This window comes from Carcharhinus amblyrhynchos, unplaced genomic scaffold (assembly GCF_965287045.1).
Source record: "Carcharhinus amblyrhynchos unplaced genomic scaffold, sCarAmb.v2.hapA scaffold_49, whole genome shotgun sequence".
In the NCBI taxonomy this organism is placed as follows: domain Eukaryota; kingdom Metazoa; phylum Chordata; class Chondrichthyes; order Carcharhiniformes; family Carcharhinidae; genus Carcharhinus; species Carcharhinus amblyrhynchos.
The window spans coordinates 1,756,842-1,783,025 of record NW_027649790.1 but is presented as its reverse complement, the minus strand read 5'-3'; the positions used below and the strand labels follow the sequence as shown (position 1 = coordinate 1,783,025).

The 26,184-nt window shown below is 45.9% G+C and overlaps 1 protein-coding gene across 1 annotated transcript; it reads right to left on the bottom strand.

The window, feature by feature from the left end:
• Positions 1-2,645: 2,645 nt before the first annotated feature.
• Positions 2,646-25,084, bottom strand: LOC145337457 (uncharacterized). The gene is made up of 8 exons (XM_080182233.1): positions 24,586-25,084; positions 21,395-21,438; positions 17,530-17,665; positions 14,635-14,891; positions 11,318-11,480; positions 7,696-7,779; positions 4,769-4,876; positions 2,646-3,274 (listed from the first exon to the last, which is right to left on the bottom strand). The coding sequence occupies exons 1-8, from the start codon at positions 24,760-24,762 to the stop codon at positions 3,119-3,121; spliced, it is 1,125 nt and encodes a 374-aa protein (XP_080038359.1). The 5' UTR covers positions 24,763-25,084; the 3' UTR covers positions 2,646-3,118.
• Positions 25,085-26,184: the final 1,100 nt, after the last annotated feature.

The window sequence follows — 26,184 nt, the reverse complement described above, 5'->3', positions numbered from 1 at the left end:
CCCTCCATGACCATTACCGACTCCGCCCCACCCCCACCATCTGGGGACCCTCTGGCTGCCCCTGGTGCCTGATCAGTCTAAGGCTGGTCAGGCAGTGTTACCCCTGATCCTGGCAAAAGGGTCCTGAACAAGGAGGATAAAAATAACTAAACGCTGCAAGATTTTTCGAAACATTCAACTTAAAGGATAATCTTCTAGCAGCAAATTAGATTTAAACTTCTTTCATTTAACTGCTCCAGCAGACTCCACATTGTTCTTACCTCTGATCAGCTGAAATGAACAGTTATTGACCTTCCATTGCAATGGAAAGGTATTTATTTGTGTTATTTTGGTTTAAGTGCTCTTTCCGACACTTTATAGCAATGAGATGCAGCAATGACAGGCAAGCTCATTTGTGGCTAATCCGTGGACTATTGCTGCCCTCTGCTGCTCCAAGTATGAATTACAGCTCTTCAGCTGGGGTAGTCTTTGTTCCATCTTCCTTTCTCATGATGAGAACTTACAGGGCCTCAGATAGCAGTGAACTTCTGTACCTCAATCAAAGGCCAATCTCTCGTTTGTGAATTTGGACAGTGACCAGTGATGGGCTTTGTCCCAGGAAGACAGATATCACAACTGAACCTAATCCTTATTCAAAACTTACACAAACCTTTAACAGAGGTTAAAGGACATACGCACTAACACAGAAACATCCACGCACAGACAACACACATACACACTGACAGATACATACACATGGTTAGCACTGATGTTAGGGACCCAGGTTTGATTCCCAGTTCGGCTCACTGTCTATATGGAGTTTACACATTCTCCCCATGTCTGTGTGGGTTTCCTCAGGATGCTCCGGTTTGCTCCCACAGTCCGAAAGATGTGCTGGTTAGGTGCATTGACCCAAACAGGCACTGGAGTGTGATGACTAGGCAGATTTTCACATTAACTTCATTGCGGTGTTTGTGTAAGCCTACTTGTGAAACTAAAAAAAGACACACACACACACACATACATACAGAGAGACACACACACACTAACAAGTATGTACACACAGTCTCTTCTTGGATATTCAGGATAAAATAATTCTCATTTATATGGTGTTTTCCTAGAATTTTGAACATTCCAGAAAATGCTTTCTAACCATTGCAGACATCATCACTGTTGCAAAGTAGAAAACTCAAACAAACAACTTGCACACAGCAAGATCCCACAAACATCAATGTGTTAAGAGGCTGTATAACCCGGTTTTTTTCTGCTGTTGGTTTGGGACAGGGTAAATATTGAATACAGATTGGGGGTGGGGTAGGGAGAGGGACTCAAGTGGAGACCTGACTTTTATCGAGTGATGAATGGGGAGTAGGGAGAGCTATTGTCGCTGAGATAACACATCCTCCCACACTCCATCCATCCCAGATCGTGCACCTCACTGGAGTGAAGCTTCCAGTGAACCCCCAGTGCCCTCTGAACGATTCCAACAGCAGAGGCAGCACCTTCAAAAACTAGACTGTTGTGGTTAGCACTGCTGCCTCACTGTGCCAGGGACCCAGGTTCAATTCCTGGCTCGGGTCACTGTCTGTGTGGAGTCTGCGCATTCTCCCCATGTCTGTGTGGGTTTCCTTCGGGTGCTCCAGCTTCCTCTCTCATTTTGAGAGCTGTGCTGGTTAGCGTGCATTGGTCTTATTAAATTCTCCCTCAGAGTACCCGAACAGGCGCCAGGGTGTGGCGACTAGGGGATTTTCACAGTAACTTCATTGCAGCGTTAATGTAAGCCTACTTACGACACTAATAAATAAATAAACTTTAGAGAGGGAAGAGTCAATAAGATTCTTAATTGAGAAGGTAGCGCAGGTTTTCATATCCACATTTACTGGCCAAACTCTCTAAGCGGTGATTTTGAAACCCACTTTGATTTCCTTCGCCTCACTCACTCAGAACCCAACCGAGCTCAAGCTGGCAGCCCCAACAGAACCCACACCCAGGGATACAACATCCCAACTACCTCTGCCCGCAGGATACCCGGCCTAATGGGCTCCAAGGCTGTCCCGTCTGAGACGCCCGTGTTAGATCTTGTCAGAACATCAGAACCCTTCACCCCACGGCAGGACAATCAGATCAACAACAGACCCAGCTGTTGTGTTCTGCACAGCAAGATCCCACAAGCAGCCACAACCAGTCAATCTCTTTCGGTGCTGTTGACAGAAGGGCACCGTCGTGAGATATTTAACATCTGCCTGAACCACCGCTCTGAATAACATTGGCGTGGAGTGTTATTTTCCTGCCCTGCTTTTCAGATCTTTGAGTCAGGCCCCCAAGGCGGCCAACAGAGGGCCACAGGGAGATGATGGTACAAAACTAACCGATCTTTCGTTCATTCGCTGATTAAAGGTTGGGGAGTCTAAAGCTAGAGGGCATAGGTTTAAGGTGAGAGGGAATAGATACAAAAGGGTCCAGAGGGGCAACTTTTTCATACAGAGGCAGTAATAGAGACGGGAACAATTTTGTCTTTTAAAAAGCATTTAGACAGTTACATGGGTAAGATGGGTATAGAGGGATATGGGCCAAACGCGGGCAGTTGAGACTAGCTTAGTGGTAAAAACTGGACACGTGGACAAGTTGGGCCGCAGAGCCTGTTTCCATGCTGTAAGCCTCTAACCTCTGTAGAGTTTTTCCCCATAAACATTAACCTCATTCTCTAGCTGCTGCACATTCGCAGAAACATTCTTGTTTCCTCACTGTGCTGTCTACTTTAACAGAAAATAGGAGCAGGGGAAGGCCATTCAGCCCATCGAGCCTGCTCCACCATTCATTATGATCACGGCTGATCTTTCTGTCTCAGCGTAACGCCCTCGCACTCTCCCCACATCTCTCAACACCATTTGCCTCTTTTCAAACTGATCCGAGGTTCCAGTTTAGTCCGTTCCTCAGTAAGAGGAAATGGCTGTTACTCATTCAGTTTTGTGAAAGTTAAACCTTGGTTCACTTTTAACATTTCACAGCTGGAGTGGGATGGGATGAGACAGGGGGAGAGAGCAGGATGGATGAGAAAGGGTGCAGGATGGTGCAGGTGGGAGTCAGGGGTGGAGAGTCATGTTGTTAAGTCCATGATGGAAGCTCTAGTTACAGGACGTTATGTGAAAGTGGAGCTGTCCGTCCCCCTCTGTCTCCGACACTTCAGCATGTAGGGTCCTTGCCTGTGTTCCATCCTCAGCAGGTCCCTCAGGTGTGTCACATAGCAGCGTGTTAGTCTGATCAGGTCCAGGAACTGTTGCTTCAAGTCAGTGAACTGCCCGAAAGAACAACAAAATCACTCGTCAGCGACAAACAGAAAGACCTTGGCAACAGCCAATGAAATAGCAAGATCTCCAGCCCTTGTAAATCCGGGAAACATGGCAGCCAATCTGTGCACAGCAAGATCCCACAGCCAGTAAATGGAGAATTTGGTTGAGGGAGAAATATCGGCCTTATTCTCCTTCCGAGAATGGATTTGGATCTTCACCTGACGTCCACCTGATGCGGCCCTGGTTAACATTCCATCTGAAAGGTGGCTCTCCAGGTGAGATAGCACACCCCCTTGGGTCAGCCCAGAGCTCCAGTTTCTGCAGTGGGGGTTGTTGTGACAACCTCATGTCTCCGGGGAATGAGTGATACCCCATGGGCCTTGGCTGACAGGTCAAGGTTCGGGATGGAAGGAGGACGCCAATTCCCTCTGGACCCAACTCTGTCAGCGACCATTAGAAAGATTCCACTCAGTCCACTCCTGCCGCACTTCCTTCCCTCACTCCTTTCTTTCCTCCTTACCTCCCTGAGGGATTGTAGGTCACTATTTGTTCAGCTTGCACTTGGGTTAGACATTAGCCACCCTCAGTCAGCTGACTGTGGGATCCTACTTTGTGCAAACTAGCCTTTCCCACATCAGAACTTTCAGAAGTACGTCACTGGTTGTTAAACGCTTTGGGACATTCTAAGGTTATGAACAGTGCTACAGGAATTCCCTTCTTTGACGGCAATGGTATAGGGTCCCCCAGGCACCATTTTCACAACCCAGTGATGGCTTTTCATTCATTAGCCCAGACCATAGGCCATCTTGAGGAGGCAAGTCCTGTCCTCAGTACACACAGACATTTACCACGTGTGGCCTATCTGGGTTCTGAGTGCAGACAACCAGACATTTTGCTGACCATTGCCCACATGCAGGGTTGTCACATTCTGCTAGTTTCCAGCCACGTAGTTCTTTTTCTACCGGTGTGACTGAAGAGATGTACACATAAACTAAGGACAAGTTAAGCGAGGTGGGTGCTGATTGCTCACAACACTGACTGTGAGAGCCGTGCACTCCCTCCGTGTAAACATTTTTTTTACCATTTGAAGTTGATGACAGTTCTATTTATTAATAGATTTATACATTTGTTTATATGTTTATGAACGATGAAGCATTTTCTATAATCTATGAGATCCTTATTGTGTATTTAATCTGATTTTTGGGGTCACAGTGAACAAGTTCAATCTTGGGGCCCACTGAGATGAAGGTGAGTCCCTCACCAGCCCAGGTTGTCCATCGGCGCTTTAGATTCTTGGACATCAGGCTCTCTCGTAAAATGTGCGGGCACAGAGCCCCCCGCACCTGCCCCGTGCAGACACAGAGCCCCCTGCACCCGCCCCGTGCAGGCACAGAGCAGCAGGTCACAGCCAATTCCTGCACCAATCCATTCACACGCAATAGCACAGAAAACCAAACCATTGGAAAGAAGGTAGGAGTGAGTGAAGCAGTGAAAGGTACCTCCTGGTGAATGGAGCTGGGGAAGGTACTCGTCACTGGGGCTCTCTCAGTGAGGGGCTGGTCCTTTTTGAGGTTTGATTTAAACGAGGAGGCCTGAAGCTCCATTTGCTGCAACAAAAGAACTAGAATTATACACGTCTGTATAATGCGCAAGAAACAATACTTTTCACTGCATACTAATACCTGTGACAATAATCAATCTAATCAAGGAAATGGATCTGATTAAAGGAAGCTTCAGGTGGATTGAACCTGGAAATAGTTGGGGGGGGGGGGGGAGGAAAGAGGAGTAGTGGGGGGGGGGGAGGTGTGGAGGGAGAGGAGTAGTGGGGGGGAGGGAGAGGAGTAGTGGAGGGGAGATGGGACTGTAAAAGGGGGGGGGAGGAGAGAGGGGCCGAGAAGAAATGGGGCGGGGGGGGGGGGGAGAGATGGCACTGGGGGTGGGAGGTGGGGTAGGAAGAGGGGGAGATGGGACAAGGAGGGGGAAAAGAGGGTGAGATGCTGGATTGGTGAGGGAGTGGGCATGGGGAGACTGAATTCACAGGAGGGAGTGGAGAAACTCGGAACCAGATCGGTAATTTAAAATCAGAAAGGGGAAGGGAAGAGAGGGATTTGTGCTGTCAGAGCCCACACTAGTTTCAGATTAATGATAAATGTGAAGTTAACTGAATATTAATTGAGCCACAACATCATGGGCTCAAATAGAAACAAAATCTTTTCCCCAGCACTAATCTTCCAAACTCTCTGGAATACTCCCCTAATGATGCTGGCTGGTCTCAGTATCTCACACTAGTGGCAGTATTAGCCGTATGGAAGCCAAGTGAATGAGTGTGGGCTGTGATGATAATGTGCATTTGTGTCATGTTTCTTGTGAAAGAAATGTTTTACATTTCAGCTCTGATTGCAGTGCTGATTTGTCTGTTCCAGGCAGCTCACATGCTGAGAATTCAGAAGGATCATTTCTCCCAGTTATTGGGGTGTTTGTTTTAATCTGAGCTAATGCAGATTTGTTACTTTTGTGTTGTCCTCTGGGATTTCAGAGTAGGGTTTAATTAGGCTGATTGACAAAAACATGCCATCTGCTAATGGGAGGAGCTAGGCTTACAGAGGAAAAAAAGCAGACAGTTTCTATTTGGATTTGCAATGAGCAGCAACTCCCTCTCTGGAGATTGAAGTCTGGGACCTGCTAAAAAAATTGGTATCTCTCTCCAAAGGGATTCTGGATGCTGGAGGATTACATAAGAACATAGACGTATAAGATGATGAATGGGATGGATAGGGTAGAGGTGAAGAGGCTCTTCCCGCTCAGAAAGGACAGTAGGACTAGAGGGCACAGCCTCAGGATAAAGGGGGGAGTTGAGGAGGAACTTCTTCACTCAAAGGGTGGTGAATCTCTGGAATTCTCTGCCCGTTGAAGTGGTGGAGGCTGCCTCGCTCAATATTTTTAAGACGCGGGTTGATGGGTTTTTGATAGGCAAGGGGATTAAGGGTTATGGGGAGAGGGCGGGAATGTGGAACTGAGCCACGACAGATCAGCCATGATCTTATTGAATGGCGGGGCAGGCTCGAAGGGCTAGATGGCCTACTCCTGCTCCTATTTCTTATGTTCTTATGGAACAGTGATTAGACTGCTGCTTCACAGTGCCAGGGACCCAGGTTTGATTCCCGGCTTGAGTCACCGTTTGTGTGGAGCTTCTACGTTCTCCCGTGTCTGCATGGGTTTCCCCTGGGTGCTCTGGTTTCCTCCCACATTTAGAAAGAGGTGCTGGTTAGGTGCATTGACCTGACCAGGCGCTGGACTGTGGCGACTAGGGGAATTTCACAGTAACTTCATTGCAATGTTAATGTAAGCCTTATTTGTGATTAATGAGTAAACTTTTACTTTAAGTGTTTCAGTTGTTAAAAGTTACACTAATTCTTTTTGTTACAGTTAAACTGTAATTGTTAAATAAAGTTTGTTTTAATATAAGTTTCCTGTTGTGTCAGTAGAATCATAGCTGGAATGAATCTGATCTTCGGGTATGCGTTCTCCAAGGCGGCCTTCATGACACATGACAATGCAGGGTCACTGAGCAGAGACTGATAGCCAAGTTCCACACACATAAGGACAGCCTCAACTGGGATCTGGGGTTCATGTCACACTATCTGTAACCTCCCCCATGACTTGCCTGGACTTGCAAAATCTCACTGACTGTCCTGGCTGGAGACCATACACATCTCTTTAATCTGTGCTTGGCCCTCTCTCCACTCACATTGTCTGTACCCTTAAGACTTGATTATCTGTAAAGACTTGCAGTCCCACCATTATTTTGTAAATTGAGTTTGTGTCTTTATATGCCCTGTTGTGACCAGAACTCCCGCTTACCTGATGAAGGAGCAGCGCTCCGAAAGCTAGTGGCTTTTGCTACCAAATAAACCCGTTGGACTTTAACCTGGTGTTGTGAGATTTCTTACTATGCAAGTACACCCACAGTGCTGTTAGGGAGGGAGTTCCAGGGTTTCGGCCCAGTGGCTGTGAAGGTGTGATGATATATTTCAGGATGGGGAGTGGCTTGGTGGGTGAATATCTGAGGAACTGACAACAACAGTGCAGATAAACCAACAAGGGGTTTATTTGGAGGAAACTATCTCTGTACAAGACAGAGATAAGAATGTTTGCAAACTCCATGGTTCCCAGACTCCAACTGCCACAAAGCCCGTGCTCCCACTCTCAATTTGCACGCCTTGTCACAGTTGGCTGGATAGGTCATGTGACACCCCCGCAATAAGTTGCCCCTTAAAGGGGCATGCTCCCACAATGGGGAACTGGGGCTGGTGTTCCGATGCACCTCCTGTCTTGTCCTTCTAGCTGGTAGAGGTGGTTTTTTAAACCAGTATTATTGTGTTAGCAGAATCTCAGACCCTCCGCCTTCCTGCTCCTGATTTCTCACCTTGAAGATGTGAACGCACTCACACTGGGTTCTCTGACAGTCGCTCAGCTGGGGAGCTCTCTCTTCAATTTCTTCCACTATCCTCTAAAATTAGGGAGAAAAAGTGGTCAGAAATAACTCTACCCAGGCCAAGTATTTCTAGATCAGACTGTCACACTGCATGGTGACACGCTGATCTGGAACACAGCATCACTGTGTAGCAGCACACTGACCTAGAATACCGCATCACTGTGTAGCAGCACACTGACCTAGAACAGACCATCAATGTGTGGTGATACTCTGATCTGGAACACAGCGTCATTGTGTGGCAGTACACTAATCTAGAACAGACCATCAATGTGTGGTGATACTCTGATCTGGAACACAGCGTCATTGTGTGGCAGTACACTAATCTAGAACAGACCATCACTGTGTGGTGATACTCTGATCTGAAACACAGTGTCATTGTGTGGCAGCATACTGATTTAGAACACAGCATTACTGTGTGGTGACACGCTGATCTGGAACAATTTTGTTAACTACTCACATTGCCATTTGTGTTTCAGAATGCAGACTTTACTATGACATAAGAGAAGGCCATTCAACTCCTCAAGCTTCTACTTCTACTCCATTAGGTCATGATCTACATTCACCCATTTTTATTTGATAATTATTGATACCCTTGCCTAACCAAAATCAATCAGTTTGGAACATTTTCAAGTGGGGCGGCACAGTGGTTAGCACTGCTGCCTTACAGTGCAAGGGACACGGGTTCAATTCCTGGCTCAAGTCACTGTACATGCTCCCCGTGTCTGTGTGGGTTTCCTCCGAGTGCTCTGGTTTCCTCCCACAGTCCAAAGATGTGTGGGTTAGGTGGTTTGGCCATGCTAAATTGCCCTTTAGTGTTGGAGGACTAGCTAGGGTAAATGCATGGAGTTTTGGAGATAGGGTCTGGGTTGGATTGTGGTCAGTGCAGACCTGATGGGCCAAATGGCCTCCTTCTGCATTATAGGGATTCTATGACCTACAGTTTCAACAGAGAGTTCCAGAATTTTATTATACTTTTATTAAAATATTTTCTGATATCATCACTGAACCACCTCATTCTAATATGGCCAATGGGCAGCATGGTAGCACAGTGGTTAGCACTGCTGCCACGCAGCACCAGGGACCTGGGTTCAATTCCCAGCTTTGGATTACTGTCTATGTGGAGTTTGCTCATTCTCCCCGTGTTTGCATGGGTTTCCGGCTTCCTCTCTCAGTCTGAAAGACGTGCTGGTTAGATGTATTGACCCAAACAGGCACCGGAGTGTGGCGACTAGCAAAGTAAAAAGCTATAGATGATCTGGAGGAGGGAACCGAGTGTAGGGTGTCGAAATTTGCTGATGACACCAAGATTGGGGGAAAGGCAAATTGTGCGGAGGGTGTGGAGAGTCTGCAGAAGGATCTAGATAGGCTGGGCGAATGGGCCAGGAAATGGCAAATGGAATTTAATGTTGGCAAGTGTGAGGTGGTCCACTTTGGTAGGAAGAATGGTAGGAAGGACTATTACTTACGTGGCGAAAAACTGCAGCAGGCGACGGTGCAGAGGGACCTCGGGGTCCTTGTGCATGAGTCGCAAAAACCCAGCCTGCAGGTGCAGCAGGTGGTCAGGAAGGCGAATGGGATGCTGGCCTTCATAGCAAGGGGGATTGAATATAAAAGTAGGGAGGTCTTGCTGCAGCTGTATAGGGCATTGGTGAGGCCGCAGCTGGAGTACTGTGTGCAGTTTTGGGCGCCGCACCTGCGCAAGGATATTTTGGCCTTGGAGGGAGTGCAGAGGAGGTTTACTAGGCTGATACCGGAGTTGAGGGGGTTGAGCTATGAGGAGAGGCTGAATAAACTAGGCTTGTACTCGTTAGAGTTTAGAAGAATGAGGGGAGATCTCATTGAGACGTATAAGATGATGAATGGGATGGATAGGATAGAGGTGGAGAGACTCTTCCCGCTCAAAAAAGACAGTAGGACTAGGGGGCACAGCCTCAAGATAAAGGGGGGGAGGTTTAGAACGGAGTTGAGGAGGAACTTCTTCACTCAAAGGGTGGTGAATATCTGGAATTCTCTGCCCGTTGAAGTGGTGGAGGCTGCCTCGCTAAATATTTTTAAGAAGCGGGTTGATGGGTTTTTGATAAGAGAGGGGATTAAGGGTTATGGGGAGAGGGCGGGAAAGTGGAACTGAGCCACGACAGATCAGCCATGATCTTATTGAATGGCGGGGCAGGCTCGAAGGGCCAGATGGCCTACTCCTGCTCCTATTTCTTATGTTCTTATGTAATTTATTAGTCACAAGTAAAGCTTACATTAACACTGCAATTAAGTTACTGTGAAATTCCCCTAGTTGACACAATCCTGCACCTGTTCAGGTCAATGCGCCTAACCAAATCATCTTTCAGACTGTGGGAGGGAACCGGAGCACCCGGAGGAAACCCACGCAGACATGGGGAGAATGTGCAAACTTCACACAGACAGTGACCCAAGACAGGAATCAAACCAGGGTCCCTGGCGCTGTGAGGCAGCGGTGCTACTCACTGTGCCACCGTGACTAGGGGAATTTCACCGTAACTCCATTGCTGTGTTAACATAAGCCTTACTTGTGACTAATAAATAAATTTTACTTTATTGCTACGATTTCATGCCCTTGCTTTGGACTCTGCCAGTGAGAAGGAATTTGATCTATTATTTCCCTTGGAACATACAGAACAGGTAGATCTGGAAGATGTTTCCCCTGACTGGGAGAGCCCATGAGTAGAGGGTTTCGGATTGAGATAAAGTTGAATTTTTTTTCACTCAGTGCTAAATCAGCGGAATTCTCTACCCCCGAGATTTGTAGGGTTGACTGTATGTTCAAATCAAAGGGTGCTAACATTTCTGTTTAGTAAAGGGATATGTCATGGTACAGGACTGGGGGCAGGATGAGTATACCTGTGCTTCTGCAGGACTGGGGACATTGTGTGAGTATACCTGGCCTGGTACAGGACTGGCAGCTGTATGAGTATACCTGTGTTGGTACAGGACCGGGGGGGGGGCAGTGTATGAGTATACTTGTCCTGGTTCGGACTGGGGGCAATATGAGTATACCTGTGCTGCTTCAGGACTGGGGCAGTATGGGTATACCTGGCCTGGTACACAACCGAGGTTATGAGACACTGTCCCTGTGAAAATGTGGAAATACCCCCCTTGACAGTGACAGTGTCGCTAATTCCTAACATTAATCTGCTGCAGGTTCCTGGTTAATAGGGTATCCTCGGTATGTCAATGTGCTTTTCACATACCAATCCCATAACAAGAAAATCCATTAAGTAAATTGTCCTTCACTGCTACAAGCTATGTAAAATGTCTCTTAGGGTTAGGAGCATGACATCACCAGAAAGGAAGTGTGTCAGGCAATCCAATTGTAGTTTCACTTTTGCTTTTTGAGCAGAGAAGGATATAGCACGGACAGCTCGGCTGCTGATATCTTGAAGCTTGATGCTTCTGAATACATATTTCCATGAGCCTAATCTCAACAAGTGACCCTCCAACACATTTACACAATCCCTTATGAGCATTTGCAACATCATAAAAGCACAACACAGATGTCTGCTCCCACGCAAAAGGCCCTCACCTTCTGGTGAGTGAGGTTCGTGATGATCAGAGTCTCGGTGTCGCACCCTGTGGAGTGAATCCATTCCTGAAACTTGTTGGTCCGCACCACCCAGTTGTGGAGCTTGTAGTACAATAACTGGTAAGATTCATAGCAACTGGCAAAGCTGTTCAATAACTTCAGCCTGTAATCCAGAACACCGGGTTAGAATGCGGAGATCAGTTAGAATCGGGAATGCACATTAATTCACTAGAATGATATCTGGACCAAGGGTTAATCCACAAGGAAAGATGAAGTTGGGATTGTATTTCCTGGAACTGGGAAGGTGAAGGGGCAACTCAATCGATGTATTTTATATATTAAGTGGAGCAGATGGGGTCAGTAAAGGTAAACTATTTCTGCTGATTGGGAACTCTCAGACTAGGGGACATAGACTAAACATTGGAGCCAGACATTTCAGGAGTGAGATTAGGAAACACTTCTTCATGAAAGAAACAGTAAAAGTCAAAATTCTCTTCTGCAAATGATGATAAATAGTTATTTTTAAAACTGAGATTGATGGATTTTTGGCAGCCAAAGATATTAAGGATGTGGGAAAAGATGGGTATCTGGGGCAAGGTTGTAGATCAACCAAACCTCACGCCATAGTATTAAGGAATCCCTACAGTGCAGTAGGCCATTTGGCCCATCAAGTCTGCACTGACCCTACAACAAGCATCCCACCCAGGCCCACCTCCACAACCCAGCATATCCATCCTTGTTAATCCCCTCCTAACCTACACCCCAAGGTCAATTTAGTATGGCTAATCCAAACACACCTATGGACTGAGGGAGGAAACTGGAGCGCCCGGAGGAAATCCATGCAGACACGGGAAAAACATGTAAACTTCACACAGTCACCCAAGGCCAGAATTGAACCCGGATCTTTGGCGCTGTGAGGCAGCAGTGCTAACCACTGTGCCACCATGCCACCCCTTCAACATCTGTGTCAATCTCTCCTTACTTCTGATCTATCACTCATGTTCCATTCTGTCCCATGCCCCGCTCTGGTATATAATTCATCAAATTTTTACCTCTTCAATTCCAAGGGTCACTGATCGATAAGTTAGATTGAGGTAAATGAATCAAATCAAATGGCATCCTCACTTAGCGTCTCTACTGCCGAAACCCTCATGCATTCCGTTGTTACTATGAGACTCGACTATTCCAACACAATCCCGATTGCTCTCACTCATTCTACCCTCCATAAACTGGAGGACATCCAAAACTCCCCATGGTTTAACTCACAGCGAGTCCCATTCCCCTATCAGCCTCTTTCTTGCTGACTTACACTGGCCTCGAGCCAAGCAACATCCTGACTTTAAAATCCTCCGCCTTGCTTCCAAATCCCTCCCTGGCCCTGTCTCCTCCCTAACTCTCTTGCCACTTCTCAAGATCCTCTGGGATATCTGCACTCCTCAAACTCTGGCCTCAGTGTATTCCTGCTCATAATTGCTCCAGCTTTGGTGGCCATGTCTTTGGTTGCCCAGGTCCCAAGCTCTGGAAATGCTGACCCTAAACCCCTCTACCTCTCTATCTCACTTTCCTCCTCAAATCTACCAACCTACCATTAAACCAAGCTTTTGGTCACCTGACCTAATGCCCCCTCACGTGGTTTAATCATAGAAGTCCTACAGTACAGAAAGAGGCCATTCAGCCCATCGAGTCTGCACCGACCTCAATCCCACCCAGGCCCTGCCTCCATATCCCTACATATTTTACCTACTAATCCCTCTAATCTACGCATCTCAGGACACTAAAGGTCAATTTAGCACAGCTAAACAACCCAACCCACACATCTTTGGACTGTGGGAGGAAACTGGAGCACCCAGAGGAAACCCATGCAGACACGAGGAGAATGTACAGAAGTCCACACAGACAGTGACCGAAGCTGGGAATCAAACCCAGAACCGTGGAGCTGTGAAGCAGCAGTGCTAACCACTCTGCTACTGTGCTGCCCAATGTTACCCTATCACCCCAAAACATTTGTTTGGGACCAGTCTTACTGGATAGTCAAGTCAAGTTCATAAGTGGCAGGATGAAGTCATTCTATTGCTACTCCAAAATTAATTGTCCAAAGCATCCATTAACAGGTCCACAACTCAAATTACTGGATGAGTGGATAAATGTGGTACTGAGCCTTGGAGATCATAAAGCTTTAGCGTGTACCTTACGCAAAGGTATTCAACCTCAAGGAAGTTAGGACAATTGTGTGTTTGAGTGTGAAAGAGGGGGGATTCCACCTACAGGAAGGTGCAATCATAGGGCACTGGTCAGGTTAGGGCCACTTTCCATAATCAAATTATATCAGCAGATAAACAGACATATAGAACTATACCCCAATATTAGTCACCACTTTCAGGATAGGAGAACTAAAGGGAAGGCAGCCACATAAACACAAGACATCAGGGACTATGCAATAAAATGTACAGGACATAAAACATATTACAAAACTCTGATGCAATAATGACAGTAATGTTCTGATTTGTAATGCTCCTGTGAAGTGCTTTGGGACATTTTATCATGTTAAAGGTGCTATTTAAATGTAGGTTATTGTTTTTGTAATTTTGAAGGAGATTTCAAATACAAGGCCTGGGAACCAAGCAGACTAGATTGGGCTGTGCTTGTCACAGACCTCACCCAGTGTCACACCTCAGGCATTTTTTTTTTAAATTCATTCATGGGACATGGGTGTTGCTGGCTGGCCATCCCTAGTTGCCCGAGGATAGCTGAAAGTCAACCGCATTGCTGTGGCTCTGGAGTCACATGTAGACCAGACCAGTAAGGATTTCCTCCCCTAAAGGACACTAGTGAACCAGATGGGTTTGTCGACAATCAACTGGATAAAGCTGACACACCACGGGAAATTAGTCACCAAAATTCCCACAGCCCCCAGCCAAGGATATTGAGAGAGTGGACTGAGGGATGACAGAGTGTTTGAAACACCGCCCCCCACCCCGATTAAAAAAGTCTCACTGACATTAGAAAAAAATTTTTTTTTGGTAGTGAAAAGTGTGTCCCTTCAAGAAAAGTACAGAATGATTTTCATTTATATAAATGTCTTTCAAGGTCAAAGTGCCTTGACCTACTTTCAGAGCTTAGTCACTGCTGTAACGTCGAAAATGCACAACATGATCCCACAAGCAGCAATAAGATGAAGATTTGTTTTTTTTTTAGGTGTTGCCTGAGGGATAGACACAACAGCAAAATACAAACTGGACTTTGCGATATAAAACGAGGAGGAGGTTGTCCTCAACTGGCATTGCCAAGGCTGGAGAGCAATCCAATGATGGACTCACCTTTCCTCAGTGTACATTTTCATTGATTGAAGTCTACTGCTCAACAGCTGAATCCTCTGCCTGTCTCTGGCTGTTACTACGTCATTGCTCTTGGTGTTATTCTGCTGTGCGTTGCCCCCTGGTGAAACCAGAAGGTTCTTGATGCTCCGGTTTAACTCATCATCTCGGCAATTCTCAGAGTCTCTCTCGGCTGCACCACACCGAGGCCCGAGACCCTGCAGCACGGAGTCCACTCGGTGGATCTCTCGATGTAGCTTCTGAAATTAAAGATGATGATAAGGGTTTGGTTTCTCACGCCTGCCATCCTTTCATCAGGCATCACGCTAAAGAAATTTCAATGAATAATGAGTAGAATAGAACCCCTACAATGCAGGAAGAGGCCATTCGACCCATCCAATCTGCACTGATTTTCTGACAGAGCATCCCACCCAGGCTCTATAACTCCACATATTTACCCTGCTAATCCCCCTAACCTACACAACTTGGAGAACCAAAGGGACAATTTATCATGGCCAAATCCATCTAACCTGCACATCTTTGGACTGTGGGAGGAACTGGAGCACCCTGAGGAAACCCACACAGACACACAAAGAACATGCAGACTCCACACAGAGTGTGATCCAAGGCTGGAATCGAACCTGGATCCCTGGCGCTGTCAGGCAACAGTGCTAACCACTGTGCCGCCATGCCAACTACTGATAGCAACAACTGATTTTCACAACCGTTAATGGTGAACAAGAAAAAACTGCAACTGAAGATGACTGAAGTCAAGTACATGGGTCATAAACTGAGAGCTAAAGGACTTTGCCCTGATTCTGATAAAATGCAAGCTGCACCAACCATCAGATGTGACGATGATGCGTCAATTTGATGTATTGGTAAATGACCTAGCCAGATTTTTGCCCAATCTGTCATCAGAGCATGAATCTCTACACAAGCTCATTGCAAAGGACGTTCAGTGGCATTTTGGCACAGAACAAGAAACAACTTTCACTCACATCAAACAATTAGTGACCACAACACTAAGTCTGGATAGACACATGAACAGGTGGGGAATAGAGGGATACAGGTAGTTGGTCTAGGTGGGACAACACGATTGGCGCAGGTTTTGTCGGTCAACGAGCCTGTTCCTGTGCTGTACTGTACTGTTCTTTGTTCTATATTCTTTGTTTGATAAAAGCTCCCCAGTGGGTCATTTGATTCATACCTGAAGTGAAACATATAAAACTCACCCGGGCCAAATTCAAGGTGCAAAACTTATGATTCAGGCAGGCTCCATAAAACACTTTGGAGTTTCTGACTTGAACCATTAAGAGAGGTCAATCATCTCAGTCCTGGATAGCGATGCAGGAGTCCCTCAGGGTAGTGTTCTAGGCCAAACCACCTTCATTTGCTTCATCAATGACCTTCCTTCCATCATAAGGTCAGAAGTGGGGTTGTTCACTGATGATCGCGCAATGTTCAGCTCCATTCGCGACTCCTCAGATATTGAAGCATTTCATGTCCAATTGCAGCAAGACTGGACAATATCTGGGCTTGGGCTGACAAGTGGCAAGTAACATTTGTGCCACACAAGTGACAGAGGCAATGACCATCTCCAATATGAGGGGGATCTAACCATCTCTCCATGACATTCGATGGCTTTACCATCGCTGAATCCCCTTCTATCACCATCCTGGGTCATTGACCAGAACCTGAACAGGACGAACCATATACATACTGTAGCTACAAGACAAGGTCAGAGATTCGGAATCCTGCAAGGAATTCACCACCTGGTTTCCCAGAGCCTGTCCACAGTCCAGTCAGGAATGTGATGGGACTCTCCACTTGCCAGGATGAACAGCCTTCAATATGTTTGACACATCCAAGGAAAGCAGCCTCCTCAATTGGGACCCTATCCATTACCTTAAACATTCATTCCCTCCACCACTGGTTCACCATGGCAGCTGTACGTACCGTGAACAGGATACACTGCAACAACTCACCAAGGCTCCTTCAACAGCACCTTCCAACCCACAACCTCTGCCACCCAGAAGGAGAAGAGCAGCAGATACCTGGGAACACCACCTCCTGCAAGTTCCCCTCCAAGCCACTCACCATACTGACTTGGAAATTTATCACCGTTCCTTCACTGTCATTGGGTATAAATTCAGGATCTTCCTCCCTAACAGCACTATAGGTGTACCTACATCACAGGGGCTGCAGCCATTCAAGAAGTCACTCACCACCACTTTCTCAAGGGCAATTAGGGATGGGCAATAAATGCTGGTCTAGCCAATGACTCCCATATCCCATGAATGGGTAAAAAATAAGTTCAATAGGTGGGACCTAAGTTTGAACATCTCATCATAGAATCCGTCTCATGTAGAAGGAGGCTATTTGGCTCATCGAGTCTGTGCCAATCACAATTCCACCCTGGCCTTATGCCTGTAGCTCCATGCATTCATCCTCCTAATCCGCCTGACACCAGGGGCAATTTAGCATGGTCATTCCACCTAATCTGCACATCTTTGGACTGTGGGAGGAAATTGGAGCACCAGGAGGAAACCCACGCAGACACAGGGAGAACATACAAACTCCAAACAGACAGTGATCCAAGGCTGGAATTGAATCCCGATCCCTGGCGATGTGAAACAGCAGTGCTAACCACGGTGCCACCTTGCCGTCCTTATTCAATGAACAGAACCTCCAACAGCTATTGTAGCACTTCCTCAGTATTGCACCAGTGTCTCAACCTAAATTTTGAACTCAAGTGTCTGGAATGAGAGCGCTGCCCACAGCTCAAAGGGGAGATGAAGTCAATCAGCAGCTACCAGAGAATAACTTCACCCCCAATCTCAGCAAGGAAACACCTTGCATTGAGAACATTAAGAAAAAGCAAATCCGACTTCTCACCACAAATATCTTTCTGTATTTGGGATCGTAACACTGATCACTACTGTCTGTGCTCAGATCCCACTCCAGCATCAGCACCCTCTCCGCTGCTGAGGAAAGTGTATGGACAGGAGACTTCCTCTTTGTGTTGGAGTAACTGGAAAACAGAAAGCAAATCAGCAAACCAACCATTTGTGTATAAAACCAGTTGTAAAGAAACACACCATCAATTCAAGATCAAATCTCCCATTTCTCCCATCTCCCAATGTTTTTGTGTTTGATTATGAATATGATAGCTAACCCGTGCTCACTGTACATGATTGGTTAAGTCTGGGTGTTGACTCAGAGCAAAGTAAATAGACATCACAGAAGTTACTAGAAGCTAGAACTGGGATAATCATGGTGCAGATATTTCACGATACAAACGAACTTATGAACCAGCAGTAGGCCATTCAGCCCCTTGAACCAACGCCACCATTCAATAAAATCATGGCTGAGCTGATTGTGGCCTCATCTCCACATTCTGCCAATCCCCGATAACCTTTGGCTCCTTCCTTAGTCAAGAATTTATTTTCCTCTTCCTTACAAGTTGAATTGATTCTGCTTCCACTGCTGTCCGAGGAAGAGAATTCCAAAAATAACTGTTATTGCAGAGATGTTTAAAAATTCTTGTAAATAAACCTGTTGCACCCTTAGAAACTAGCGTCACCCTCACATTGCTCTCAGATACAAAGGAAAATACACAACATCACCTGCTCTTCTTTCTCTATTCACTGAGTTAAGGAAACAAAATCTGTTCTTTGGGGTTACAGGAGATGTAGATTTCAGTCCACATTGTAATCTAGCCTTATGCTGATTGAGCCCTGTAATAGTCAGCACAATGACTTCCTATCAGTGTCTAATGTTGACTGTAATTAGGTGGAACCTGTGAATCATAACTATTTTCACTCGCAGCCTGGTTATCAGAATTGCAAGTTGACTACAGTCAATAATACCTACGTAAGTGAATTCTGTAACTCCTGATGCAAGGTGCACCCATCAGTTGATCAAGTGTGTGATAAAGCACCATTACAGTCTATTAATTACTCTCACAGTAGGTTAACAGATTTTGAAAGTGCCATGGACCAAGATTGTGTTTCTCATTTTGACCTTCTGTAATAGGCTTTCAAATTGAATACAGACGATAACATGAAGGATTCTTTTGCTGCCTTTCCCAAGAACACATCTTCCTCGAACTAGAAGGACAAGTGCAGCAGGTACATGGGAACACCACCAACGGCAAGTTCCCTACCAAGTCACACATCACCTCTGATGCGTATGTCTCCCCGTCTTGGCACTGGGTCAAAACTCCCCCCCTCAAAAAGAATATCTTCATCACAATTACTGTAGCAGTTCACAATGGCAGCTCACTGCTACCTTCCCATGAGCAGTTAGGGATGGGCAATAAATGCTGGCTTTACCAGTGAAACATTGAAAAATGAAGAGTAGGCCATTCAGCCCATTATGTCTGCTCTGCCATTCATTCTGATCATTCAACTCAATAGCCTAATCCCACCTTCCCCACCACTATATAATTTGATCCCCTTCACCCCAAGTGCTATATCTAATGCTTTCTTGAAAATATACAGTGTTTTGGCCTCAGCTGCTTTTTGTGGTAGCGAATTCCACCCTGACTGAAGGAATTTCTCCTCATCTCAGTCCTAAAAGGTTTACCCCATATCCTTACACTGTGACCCCTGGTTCTGGACACCCCACTATCAGGAACATCCTTACTGCAACCACCCTGTCAAATCCTGTTGGACTCAAGGTGAAGACTTTTTGCTGTGCAGACACATGGATTTGGGCCAGTGTCTGTGGGAGTTTGCGCATTCTCCCTGTGCGTAGGTTTTCTCTTGGTGCTCCGGTTTCCTCCCACACCCCAAAAGCATGCTCTTAGGCTAATTGGTGTAACAAATTGTCCCTAAATTAGTCTTCTCTCAATCTTTCCCAATAGGCGTAGACAAAGGTCATAGGTAGAAGAGGGCACTCACAATGTTAAAGTGGCGCCGCGGACTCGTTGGGCCGAAGGGCCTGTTTCCCCTGCTGTGTTGTTCTTTGACTACATCCCATGAGTGTTTTAAGTATTATTTCAGTAGTTGTATAGCTCAGTCATTTCAAGTTAATTTTGTGGGGTCACTTTTCTCTTATGCTGAAGGAGCTATGTCCTTATTAAGAGAAGGATTTGCCAGAGACCCATTAGCAGCTTTTCCAAATAGTTATTATATGTGATCCTTGACAGAAAGTGGCAAGAGTATATTAAACTGTGGGAGACATCATAGCCCAGCGCTATTCCGTCTTCACCTGACATCTACATGTACACGCACGTGAGGTTCCAGAACAGAAGCTAGTCAACTTTTCCCAATCCCTAACCTACTCCAACCAACAATGGGTGGCATGGTGGCACAGTGGTTAGCACTGCTGCCTCAGAGCACCAGGGACCCGGGCTCGATTCCAGACTCAGGTCACTGTGTGGAGTTTGAATGTTCTCTCCATGTCTACGTGGATTTCCTCCAGGTTCTCTGGTTTCCTCCCACAGTCCGAAAGACATGCTCATTAGGTGCATTGGCCGTGCTAAATTCTCCCTCAGTGTATCCAAACATGCACTGGAGTGTGGCGACTCGGGGATTTTCACATTAATTTCAAGTAAGCCTACTTATGACACTAACAAATAAGCTTTTAACTTTAAAGTAACAATCCTACACAACATTGACTCACACCTAATCCAAAACCGCCAAGGATTGACACTGATACGGTGCAGTTCTCCCGCACACACCTCCCTCCCCCTCACCACCACCGCCCAACTTTCTTTCCTTTAACCACCAAGAATAGCAAATTGGAGAAATCTAATCTCTTGCGTGTGACATTGTTGAGATCAGCGGTCTCCAAACTCTGATCCGGATGCAGCCCACTGCGGGCTGGATGTGGCCCAGGGGCTGTAATTTGGAGACCCCTGGTCTAGATGTTAGACTGGATTTTTGAATGAACAAATAATTTGTTAACGAGCTCTGCTATAACAGCTGATAACTGATATCTTAAATCTAAACCTGAAATTTCTGAGAACCATGAGAACAGTAGGCCACTCAGCCCATCCTATCTGTATCAGCTCTCAGAAAGAGCTATGCGATTAAGCCCACCCTTCTGTTCTTTGTCTATAGTCCTTGGACTTGTTTCTCCCTTATCAAGTGTTTATCCAATTCCTTTTCAAAGTATCTGACTGAATTTACTTCCACTGCCTTCTTGGACCCTGCGTTCCAGTTCATAACAATCACTGCATGAAAAAATTGTCCTCATTATCACTTTGTTTTTTTTGTCAGTTGTCTTAAATCTGTCCCTCTAGTTACTGACCCTTCTGCCAATGGAAACAATTAATTCCATTTACTCTATCAAAACTCTGAATGCCATAATTGAATCTCTCCTTAGCCTTTTCTAACAAAGGCAAACTCCAGCTTCTCCAGTCTCCCCACATAACAAGAGTTGTTTTTTCCTTAGGCGAGATCTGATTCTGTTTGAACGATAATTTACGTTCTTCTCCAGCCAACGTGGGAAAAAGAAACATCCAAAGGGTCACCACAGGAGTGGACAGTAATTGGACAAATATGGACCTGCACTCAGAAAGAGGAATGAGAGGGGTGAGGGCGGGGAGCGAAACTTGGCTCAAAAGCTGATAAAGGTTGGAAACAGTCTACAGGTCAGTCAGCACCCAGAGCAGAGAGACACGCCCAAAATACGTCGCTGTCCTTTTACATATGACTGAACCACAACGCACTGCTTTTAGATCACATTCTCTGATTTCACTAATCTCAGTTACGGTTTCAATCAATGACGTTAACACAGCCTCAATACTCACAGCCCAGCGTGTAGCGTCTCATCACCATTCTCTGGTGTATGTTTCTGGTAACAAAATAAACACAGTTCATTTAAAGCAAATATTTCCCAAACACGCACCAACACTACTTTCACAGCCCTCATCACACCATCAACCCCCTGCCCCTCCTCTCACCCCCACCGATCCCCTCCAACACCTCCCCACCACTTTCTGGGGAGGGGCAATGGCCCAGTGGTATGATCACTAGATTATTAATCCAGAAGCTCAGCTAATACTCTGGGGACCCAGGTTTGAATCCCACCACGGCTGACGGTGGAATTTGAATTCAATAAAAAATATCTGGAATTAAAAATCTGTGAAAGTAAGTAGGATAAAAAAAAAACTTAAGCAAAGAGTAAGGAGGGCTAAAAGGGAGTCATGAAAAGTCATTGGCCAGCAGGATTAAGGAAAATTCCAAGGCTTTTTATACATATATAAACAGCAAGAGGGTAGCCAGGGAGAGGGTTGGCCCACTCAAGGGCAGGGGAAGGAATCTATGCATGGAGCCAGAGGAAATGGACGAGGTATTAAATGAGTACTTTGCATCAGTATTCACCAAAGAGAAGGACTTGGTGGATGATGAGTGTGGGAAAGAGTGTGTAGATAGTTTGAGCTATGTTGAGATCAAAGAGGAGGTGGTATTGGGGTTCTTGAGAAACATTAAGGTAGACAAGTCCCCAGGGCCTGATGAAATACCCCAGAATACTGAGAGAGGCAAGGAAGGACATTGCTGGGGCCTTGAGAGAAATCTTTGTATCCTCACTGGCTACAGGGGAAGTCCCAGAGGATTGGAGAATAGCCAATGTTGTTCCTTTGTTTAAGAAGGGTAGCAAGAATAAGCTAGGTAATTACAGGCCGGTGAGCCCTACATCAGTGGTAGGGAAATTATTGAAGGGGCAGGATTTAATCCCACTTCGAAATAAGTGGACGTTTTAGCGAGAGGCAACATGGTTTTGTGAACGAGAGGTCATGCCTCACTAATTTGATCGAGTTTTTCGAGGAAGTGACGAAGATGATTGATGAGGGTAGGGGAATGGATGTTGTCTACATGGGTTTCAGTAAGGCCTTTGACAAGGTCCCTCATGGCAGAAAGTGAAGTCGCATGGGATCAGAGGTGAGCTGGCAAGGTGGATACAGAACTGGTCGATCATAGAAGACAGAGGGTAGTAGTGGAAGGGTTCGTCTCTGAATGGAGGGCTGTGACAAATGGCGTTCCTGAGAGATCAGTGCTGGGGCCTTTGCTGTTTGTAATGTATATAAATGATTTGGAAGAAAACGTAGCTGGTTTGATTAAAGTTTGCAGACGACACAAAGGTTGGTGGATTTGCGGATAGCGGTGAGGGCCATCAGAGGAAACAGCAGGACATAGATCGGTTGGAGACTTGGGCGGAGAGATGGCAGATGGAGTTTAATCTGGACAAATGTGAGGTAATGCATTTTGGAAGGTCTAATACAGACAGGGAATATACAGTAAATGGCAGAACCTTTAAGAGTATTGATAGGCAGAGGGATCTGGGTGTACAGATACACAGGTCACTGAAAGCGACAATGCAGATGGAGAAGGTAGTCAAGAAGGCATATGGAATGCTTGTTTTTAATCGGCCGAGGCACTGAGTTTAAAAACTGGCAAGTCATGTTGCAGCTTTATAGCACCTTAGACCGCACTTGGAATAAAATTCTGGTTGCCACACTACCAGAAGAATGTGGAGGCTTTGGAGGGGGTACAGAAAAGGATGTTGCCTCATATGGGGGGCACTAGCTATGAGGGGGGGTTAGAGAAACTTGGTTTGTTCTCACTGGAACAACACAGGTTGAGGGGCGACCTGACAGAAGTCTACAAGATTATGACGGGCATGGGGAGAGTGGATAGTCAAAAGCTTTTCCCTTGGGTGACAGAATCAATTACTAGGGGGCATAGGTTTAAGGTGCAAGGGACAACTTTTAAAGGAGATATACAAGGCAAGTTGTTTTTTTTTTTACACAGAGCGTGGTAGGTGCCTGGAACTCACTGCCAGGCGAGGTAGTGGAAGTGGATACAATAGTGACATTTAAAAGGCATTTTGACAAATACATGAATAGAATGGGAATAGAGGGTCCCCAGAAGGTTAGGGGGTTTTAATTCAGTCAGGCAGCATGGTCGGCCAAAGGGCCTATTCCTGTGCTGTAATTTTCTTTGTTCTTTGTAATGATGACCATGAAACCATTGTCGGTTATCAGGAAAACCCATCATGTTCACTACTGTCCTTTAGAGAAGGAAATCCGCCGCCCTGATCTGGCCTGGCCTACACGTGACTCCAGAGCCACAGCAATGTGACTGACTCTCAAATTGCCCTCAGGCAGCTAGGGATGGGCAATTATTGCTGGCCAGCCAGCGATGCTCATATCCCATGAGTGAATAAAATAGAATAAAACACCACCAATCCCTGCCCCATCACCAACCCCTTCCCCGGGTGACTGTGTGGAGTTTGCACATTCTCCCCATATCTGCACGGGTTTCCTCTGGGTCCCCTGGTTTCGTCCCACAGTCCAAAGATGTGTGGGTTAGGTCAATTGGCTATGCTAAATTACCCCTTAGTGTCAGGGGGGATTAGCAGGGTAAACATGTGGGATAGGGATAGGGCCTGGATGGGATAAATAAAACTAAACTTAAACATGTGACAATAAATCAAATCAAAAACCAATTGAACCACAGCTGACATTCAAATGGAGCTAAGGGGATTGTTGTTGGTGCAGGGTTGAGCCTAATGGCTTCCTTCTGCACAGTAGCAATTCTATGATTTTCTCCCTCTTGTGAAGGGAGCATGGTCATTTGCAAAGAAAACATTTTACCGAGTCAGCCTCAGGCCATGTGATGGCACAAGATGAGTGGGGAACTAGAACTGAGGTGGTCCTGATTCTGTGACTGCACTCCCACACTAACCTGACTGACTGTAGACTAAAATGAATGGGTAATGGATAAATGCTGCCCATCCTCAACACAAAAATTCACTTCTATGTTAATAAAAAAGGGGCACAAGTGTCTCCACAGCCATTTGGACTGAAGGGGATGGTGGGAGGGGGGCTGGATGACCGGGAGGGGGATTGGCGACAGGAATGGGGAGGGACACGGACCAATTAGCAGTAAGCAAACCTTAGACAAATTTATCTTTAACATAGAGCTTGCCTTGCCTTACCTTACACCAAATCCCCACCTTCAACAGCGAATGGAATGGACTGAAACACTCGAGGACATCGAAGTAGGTCAGGAGGCTGATAACAGACAACAGACTGAACATTATGGTAGACAGGCAGAAGTCAGTTACAATCCCAAACAAGTCTTGCTGGGGCAGCAGATATTCCAGCTGATCCATGCCAAAGAATTGTGAATAGTCGCTCTAACTGGGACCGAGCACAGTTCACTTGGACTAGATCTTTTTTCTCCTCTTCTCCCTCCTCCCCCTCTCTTCACCTGCACTCTCTCACTGTCCTTTCCCAGTTACGTCTTCTCCTCCAGTCTCTCCCTCTCCTGCTCATCTACTTTTTTGTTTTTTGCCGAGGTTATGCTTATTGTCTCTCTGAACTCTTGACACTTACAATTTTTGTCTCCTTCACCTTTTATCAGCTAGTTTGCTTTATGGTCCCTGTTTAACTTTGCCAGTTTTGTTATGTATCTGCCTCTGTCTCTCTCAGCGACTAATCTCACTGCCTGCTCATGCTTTCTGTTTAGTAATATCTTTAATCATTTTCTTGCTCTCTTGATTTCTATCAGCAATCCTGGGCACATTTCCAGTCTGCCACACTCACATGTAACCTCAAGAGTTATCATATTTCTGAAGTGGCTCAGCAAGCAAGACGGGTTTTCAAAAATGCAAGTCAGAAATGTGGGAGGCCGAGAACATACCCACCCCTGAAAACAAATAGCCAAATCCAATGGGCAAATTAAAGTTGGCAAGAGGAAAAGAATTCAAGAATCTTAAGTGGATTCAGAAATAGGTTAATAAACTGAAGCTGGAAATCCCAAATCCTCTTCTGTTTATTCAGAATAATGACCCCAGTGTGCATGGCAAAATTTCAAAATTAGCGAACAATACGAAACTTGGAAGCATTATGAAGTACGAGGGCAGTGTAGAACTTCAAAAGGACATAGACAAATACGGTGGCACAGTGATCAGCACTGCTGCCTCACTGCGCCAGGGACCTGGGCTCTATTCCCAACCTTGGGTCACTGTCTGCACATGCTCCCTATGTCTGTGTGGGTTTCCTCCAGGCACTCCAGTTTCCTCCCAGTCTGAAAGATGTGCTGGTTAAATGCGTTGGCCATGCTAAATTCTCCTTCAGTGTACCCGAACAGGCACGAGAGTGCAGCAACTAGGGGATTTTCACAGTAGCTTCATTGCAGTGTTAACGTAAGCCTACTTGTGACACAAAGAAATAAATTTAAACTTAAGTTGGTGGAATGGGAGGACAAATGGCACGTGAATTTCAATGTGGAAAAATGTGAAATGATTCCTTTTGGTAAATTCCTCATCCGGAGTGGTGATCTGTGGAACTTGCTGCCTCAAAGTAGTTGAGGCCAAAACACTGTCTTCAAGAAGAAATTAGATGCAGCTCTCACATGCAGGGAGGGGGAGTGGTGGAAAAATCAGGATATTGAATGTGATGATCAGCCATGATCAAAATGAATGGCAGCAGAAGCTCAAAGGGCTGAATGGCCTATTTCTACTTCTATTTTCTATGTTTCTAACAACATGAAGAGACAATGGTACAACTCTAAAAGGCGGTGTAGGAGCAGA